The sequence below is a fragment of the Fistularia commersonii genome, chromosome 36 (genome assembly GCF_037954325.1).
Source record: "Fistularia commersonii isolate RoL2024-O1a breed Wild chromosome 36, RoL_Fcom_v1.0, whole genome shotgun sequence".
NCBI lineage: Eukaryota > Metazoa > Chordata > Actinopteri > Syngnathiformes > Fistulariidae > Fistularia > Fistularia commersonii.
The window spans coordinates 2,767,501-2,774,905 of record NC_141319.1 but is presented as its reverse complement, the minus strand read 5'-3'; the positions used below and the strand labels follow the sequence as shown (position 1 = coordinate 2,774,905).

The 7,405-nt window shown below is 40.3% G+C and overlaps 1 protein-coding gene across 1 annotated transcript in view; it reads left to right on the top strand.

Annotated features, from left to right (window-relative positions):
* The first annotated feature begins 1,072 nt into the window (after positions 1–1,072).
* trim54 (tripartite motif containing 54) overlaps positions 1,073–7,405 on the top strand; it is a 19,780-nt gene continuing 13,447 nt past the window's right edge. Inside the window, exons 1-3 of the mRNA XM_086143389.1 lie at positions 1,073–2,231; positions 2,753–2,928; positions 5,955–6,135. Of these exons, the coding sequence (XP_085999515.1) occupies positions 2,058–2,231; positions 2,753–2,928; positions 5,955–6,135 (531 nt within the window). The 5' untranslated portion in view covers positions 1,073–2,057. The remainder of the gene's footprint in view (positions 2,232–2,752; positions 2,929–5,954; positions 6,136–7,405) is intronic.

Below are 7,405 nucleotides of genomic sequence, written 5' to 3'. Positions count from 1 at the left end.
ATTTTGCCGCATTATGTAATAAGTTATTACATTTTGAGAAGATTATTACAAAATGCACTTGCAACTTTTTTATTTTCTAGGAAATGTAATAAGATGGTGCATTATGTAATAACAATTCTAAAGCATAGGTTTGTTAATTGCTTTGTTAACTGCTGCTTTTTTATTTCTGTCCAGGGGTCGGCAACCCGTAACACCCGAAGAGCCATTTGGACCCGGTTTCCTCGGAAAAGAAAACACTGGGAGCCGCAATTACTTTTTGACGTCTAAAATAAAGGTACCACTGTATATATTGCTTTTCATTACCTTTACACTTTGTATAAACAAATGTGTAGTGTGTTGCTTCTGAAATTCACAAAGTATTACAGAGAAAATTAAATTCTATTTATGGAATGAACTTATTTTTAGCTTTGGGCTTTCAGAGCGTGTAGCGGAGCCTTGATCTGAATTTTAAAAATAAATCGGGAAAAAAATCACTGTGTCAGTAAACAATAAAAAATAAATATTTGCAAAATATCTTCATAAATATTTATTTTACCTGGTTTATGGGACTTCTGCTCCTGAACTATTGCGCACAGCATCTGCAAATCCGGACTTTACCGGCTGTCGAGTATACCGTCCTAAATATAATTTTATTTGATATTTCAAGATCACAATAATCTTCCAACTTAGAACTAAAAGTTAAAAAAAGGAATTAACACAAATGAAATATACTTCAATTAAATATTTATAATTTATTTTCCCAAGCCGCTCGGAGCCGCAGTGTAAAGATGAAAGAGCCGTGGGTTGCCGCTCCCTGACCTATGCAATGTGCAATGACAATAGTCTAATCTAGCCTAGTCAAAAAAAAAAAGAACATATCTATGATGGTAGCCCCTTTAAAAAGGGCAAAACAAAAATAACCTTGAATCCCACAAAAATGGCAGTTATCGCCTTAAAATTGACAAATATTGTTCATATACATATATATATATATATATATATAAGGTGTGCTAAATAGAACCTGTACTCCATGTTTTTAAGTTCGTATTTTCAGACTTTCTGAGTATATTTTCTCTATTTTTCTTTGTTTTGCTTGTTTTTTTTTTTTTTGCAAGGGGGGGGCATGTACAGATGGGCCTCTTCTTCCTCTTCTGGGCCGATGACTCACTCCAACACTCCGCCGTTTATATTTAGCCTCTTCCATCTTCAACCGGGAAGCAAACATTAAAATGGAATAACATTAAGGAAAAGATTGAAGCTGCTTTGGGTTCCAGAAATCCCCATCTGGTTTGCATTCCTTTTGTTGTTGATCCAACAGTTTGAGGACTGATCACGTCAACCAACCGGTGTCTTCCATCCACCTTTGCTATCGTAAAACCAACTACGCCTTTATTAAGCAGCCTTCAAAGTATAAACTCATCAACAGGACAATTTTTCAGAATTTCTCGGTTTATTTTTGCTTCTTTTCCGAGAAATGTGTGGTAATTTCCGGAGCGGAGAGGGATGACCTGAGTGCGCACGAGTTTCATGAAAGTCAAGACGGTAGTTTTTGTGTCACTCGTGAGTCGTCGGTCAGAAACATTACAGCGTCTCCGAGCTCTGAAGAGACGGGGAGATAAATCGAGCTGTTTACAGGCTACCGAATTTCAGAACCTTCAACCTGTCAGCAGCCCCCCCTACTCCCCTCTAATCTACCCAACCCCCTCGTCTGATATATTACCCCCTCAATATATCAGGCTTCATAAAAACAAGCATCTGAAACGTGCCTTGCTGGGTTTAGACAGTAATTTAATCCAGAACAAACTGATGCGCTAAAAATACCCGGAGGTCATCGGTCCAGTTGGGACTGATGCAATGGGGTCTGGGAGGGTCTTTGCTGGCCGGGACAGTCCGAGGGGGTGAAGACATGGACAAGCTGGCGAGATAGATTGAAGCGAGGCGAGAGAGGAAACATACCGAAGGTTTGGATTATTTTGATCTGAAGGACAGAATAAGAGTGGATTATTTCACCAGATCTAGAAGCAGAAATATCCCTCCGCTGGCTCTTTGTTATTTCTGACTCTTCCTCGCCGGAGGGGATGAACCTTGCTTATGGCTGCAAGCCCCCGGCCGCGGGCGGTAGCGGTGCGACTATGGAGAACCTGGAGAAGCAGCTGATCTGCCCGGTCTGCCTGGAGATGTTCTCCAAGCCCGTGGTCATCCTGCCCTGCCAGCACAACCTGTGCCGCAAGTGTGCCGGGGACGTCTTCCAGGTGAGCTCCTGGGGGCCGCTGGTACTCAGGGGTCAGGAAGGAGTTCAGCACGGAGACACAGCTGGCATTCCAAGACTTGAAGACATTTTAGATTTATTCCATGTAATTTTAGGCTCCTTCCGGAAAGATCATCAAACAAATACATATGTAAACATAAAGTGAAATCAGGAAATGCTTCATTAACCCTCATATTATGTTAAGGGTCAATTTGACCCATTGGGTCAATGGGTGAAATGGGTCAAATTGACCCTTAACATATATGAGGGTTAAACAACACAAAGTTTCCAAGGCAATATTTAAAAAAAAAAAATATCAGGAGATATTTGATCAAACAAGATGTCTTTACACAAGATAACTTTAAAACGTTTAAAAAAAAAGATGAAATTCATTTCACAAAACAAGGAAACTTAAGAAAACGGACAAATAGAAAGAACAGACTAAAAATTGAAAAATAAGTAAATGGCAATTCTCATAAACGTATCCGTATTGTGCTTCTTTGTTTTGTGGTTTTTGGGGTCCAGTCGGCGAACCCCTTCTGGTCCCGTCTCGAGTCCCGCAGCTCCACCAGCGGCAGCCGCTTCCGTTGCCCATCCTGCCGCCATGAGGTTGTTCTGGACCGTCACGGCGTGTATGGGCTGCAGAGGAACCTGCTGGTGGAAAATATAATCGACATCTACAAGCGGCAGGTGTCTTCCAGGTACAACGCCGCGAGCTAAACTGTTAGCGCTACTGTTATTGTTATGTCTGATCCTCCTAAACTTCGTACTTCTCGAACACACCCCAGAAGGCCTCGAGCACTGAGCTCTGATCTGTGGGGGAATGTTGGGTTTCTGCAAATCATTTTAATGAGTGTAAAAGGAAAAGGGGGCAACTCTGTTGTGATTTGACGCTGGATAGATAAAATATGACTTGTCTGCACGGTACTTGGGGTACAGCAGGCACCATTCAGTCTGCAGTGTATGGTATGGAGTTGTCAGTACAATGCACAAAATGTGATGACACACACCACAGTGCAAAGTGCAAGTTGCTGGGAACAGTGCACGGTACTCACTACATGGTGTGCAGGAAACACTTCACAGTACAGAGAACATGGTTCACTGGAGAGTGAGTGTAGTAGTGAGTCACAGCCGTTAGAGTGCAGTGTGACACTCCTTCACTCCACTCAGCTCCAGAACGCTTCATTTCTTATTTGGTTTATTCGTTTATCGTTGGCGTTGAAATTGAAATAAATCACAACGAACTGCCATGAAATAAGATGATAACGTTTCGAATATCCAGTAGTTTGATTAAATCTGCAGCTCCTATTAATAAAACAATAATCTATGTATCTATCTAACTATTTTTGAGGGAGAAAAGACGTTTACTTTTACCTACCTTTACATTTATTTAGCAAGACTTTTAAAATAATATACTCTATGTTTGGCCATTTTAATCAAATCACAGTTTGTCATTCTTCATGGTATTATTATCATCATCCAAAATTTGCATTTGAGTTGAGTTTTGGTTTGTGTGTGTGTGTGTGTGTGTGTGTGTGTGTGTATCTCAATCCCCCCCTAACCCTGATATTATTTCTGTCACACCAGCTCTGGGACGGAAGCTGAATTAGTCACAGAGGAGACAAACACTATGTTTCTGATCGAGGTTTAAGAACTTTCTCCTTGTTGTCTTGTGAAAATTCTCAAGTTTGAATCATCGGATCATCATCCGTCGACTCGCCGCGTTTCTTCATCCATTGTTTACCTCTCTTTCACCTTTCTCAGTTTTTGTATTTGGGTCTGATGCTCTGACCTTGTAATTAGGTTTCGTTATAAGATAATGACGAGGTCTTAAAAGTTGCTTTTTAGGACCATTATGTAATAGCTGATATATTTAGCGATTAATGAGAAGACTATTAAGGATTTCTGAGCCTTTGTCATGTTCATGCGCCTTCCCAGATCTGCAACGAACAAACACATTGCAATAGGTACTTAATAGTGTATGGCATGACCAAATATCAACAACACCAAATACAGAAGCAACAGCAATATAAACAACAGCATGATCATAAAAATAACAGCAACAATAAATCATCATTATAATCATTGTTGTTGTTGTTAGTGATGGTAGTGTCAGTACTGGTATATTTTACCGAGGTGGTAGGAGGTAGTGGTAGATTATATGTTTGAACAAGTTTTGGAAATGAATAACAATAATATTTGCAGACCAATAACTATCATTTCAAAATATGTATTTAATAAAATAATGTCACATGTTTTAATATGTCGTAAAATGAATAATAAACCATTCTTGCTTGATAAGATCCTCACCATTATGACGTTTTTCCCTGAATGAAATCTGAACACACCAAGACAAAGTCCGGTCATGGGCAGGAGCCACAAAAGGAGACAAATCCTTTTCCTTGTTGTGTAAGGTTCGCTAGCTTAGGAGTTGCCCGACATTTCTTTACTATGTCCAGCTTTTCTTCAAAACTCCATCTAGAAAACGGCTTTAACAATATATTAGCAACTAAATCCGTTTCTTCTCCTCCTGCAGCCATTGTGGCTTGACAATACCGATATTAAACAAACACAACTATATTTCTGTTCGCAGCTCGCTAGTACGCTTCTCCTCGCTAATACACTTGTCCTCTCTCTGACTATGCAATCAGAGGATGTGAATGGCTGGCATTGCTGTAGCCTGCTAGAAGGCTTTCATGTCACCAACTCAAAATCTGATTGGTTGAAGCAACAGCGTCAACAACACTTGTTATTTGCGTAAAGGGCTTGCAGAACTAAATTGTGCAGCCCCACCCCCACCCCCACACACACACACTCCTGGAAGCAGCACTACCAGGAGAAAATCTATCAAAGAAAGAGAACAGACCATTTGGAATTATTTAATAAGTATTCATGGACAAAATATAATTAACGTTTGTGATTCAGATATTTTTCTAGGCCAGCAGAGAAGGCCTTGCCGGCCCTGACAGCCCACCACTGGCTTTTCATCTACTCACACCAAAATTATTATTACTATTATGATTAAAATTACAATGATAATGGTGAGCATTGCTTCTACAACTACTAGTACCACTCCTTCTCCTTTCATCTTTTTCCTTCAGGGTTCGCTTCAGCGAATCAACTTTCTCCATCTAACCCTAACCCTAAGTCCCTAATATCAGTCCCAGACTCTTTCCTTTCCTCTTCTCTCTCTGCTTCCGAACACGCTTTCCTCCTCTTCTTCTTTGACCTACAGTTGCCCAGTTTCCATTGGTTCCCTGTAGGTCATTGGTACCAATGGTTGTTTATTGTTTTTGATTCGGACCTCGACCAATACAGTATGATCTGGTTATTATGATTGATGCATGTTTGGTTTTGGCAAAAACTTTTACACCGGATGCCCTTCCTGATGCAACCCACTGCACTGGCCCGTGCCCCCCTGAGGCTGCATTACAACTTCTATTACCATTACTTCGTATTAATGAATAATCAATGGACGCAGTTAAATTAATATTGATTATACAACAGCAGCCAATCAGTGGACTGGTGAACAGCAGCTACAATACTTCTATTACTTCTATTAGTACTACAACTAGAATTGAAGAATAACATATTCCTTTAAAGTCCCACAGTGGGGGAATTTCACATTTCAATTATTTTTATAACTTTTTGTTGTTGTTGTTGTTGTTATTATGTCATTGTTATACAACCAAATACTCATATGGCTGTCAAAATGTATGTGCCTCAGGTCTGACGATACCAAGCAGGACCGTCAGCAGCAGCAGGTGACTTGCGATCTCCACGAGGACGAGAAGATCAACATCTACTGCTTGTCCTGTCAGACGCCGACCTGCTCCATGTGCAAAGTATTTGGAGAACACAAGGACTGCGAGGTGGCACCGCTCAGCAGCGTCTACGTTCGGCACAAGGTCAAGAAAATACTAGTGATACTAGTTGTCAGAATACTCAGAAAATAGTCAGAATAGTCAGAAAATATCTGAAAATCCACTAATCTGCTATGAACTGCCCAGACACACCTTTCAGAAATTAAGGAATTGCAAGATATTATCTCAAATATCAGTGTTACAAAGTGTTAAAAAGAAATGTCAGCAATTTTAGAAATTTAACAAGCAAATTAGCAATTAGCAAAGAATCAGTAAGATTTCCTTCTATGTGATCAATTGAAAATTATAAATCAAAATCTGCAAAAAACAATCGGAAATATTACATTACATTACATTGCATTAGGCAGACGCTTTTATCCAAAGCGACTTACAATAGAGGACATAGGGACTGCAAATACACTTGCAAATGCACGATGCACAGGAAATATACAAAACAGTAAGCTTGGGTTAGTGAGTTTTTTTTTGTTTTTTTTTTGACAAAGACATACACAAACGTACACACACACTGCATAGCCTAACTTGCTGCCTAATCTGATCTGGGGCATCAGCACAGTAAAAAGTCCTGAAAGAGAACAGTTTTTAACTGTTTCTTGAAGGTTGAGATAGATGATGCTAGTCTTGTTGCTTCTGGAAGTTTGTTCCACCACTGAGGTAAAAAATAAGAATTGGCAAGCGATAATTCCTCCACAACATGGTCCATGGAGATTACCGTGTAGCCCAGGGGTGGGCAAACTTTTTGGCTCAGGGGCCGCATTGACTTTTAAGATTTGACAGACAGGCCGGGTCACTGCAAGATACGATACATGTATATATATTAAAAAAAAAAAAAACGGATTTGTGAATAGTACATATCAGACTCATCTGACATTTGCTTTGAAAATAAAACCAGCTTGGTTTTGAAGGCTCTAACAAATTTGCTTGCATTTCATGCACAAACCGTTTTTTTTCCCTGGTAGTTTCACGTCCAGCTCATTCATGTGTCAGTATGTCCACAGTAAAGGCTAAATCCGTGCCAATGTGTCAGTCAGCTCAGGAAAATTCTCAAGTGTTCTCAAGTAGCTCCAAAAATGAAATATTCTCCTGTTTGAGCTCCAACATTCATTGATCCAATCATTCAATCATGTACCAATCTTTGGCGGGCCGGATTAAAAAGACCAACGGGCCGGATGTGGCCCGCGGGCTGTACTTTGCCCACCTCTGGTGTAGCCTCATCTGTCAGCCTGTCCATCACCACTGCAAGCCAGAGGAGGCTCAGACCTGACCCTCGATGGAATCCCACCTCCACTTTAAACTT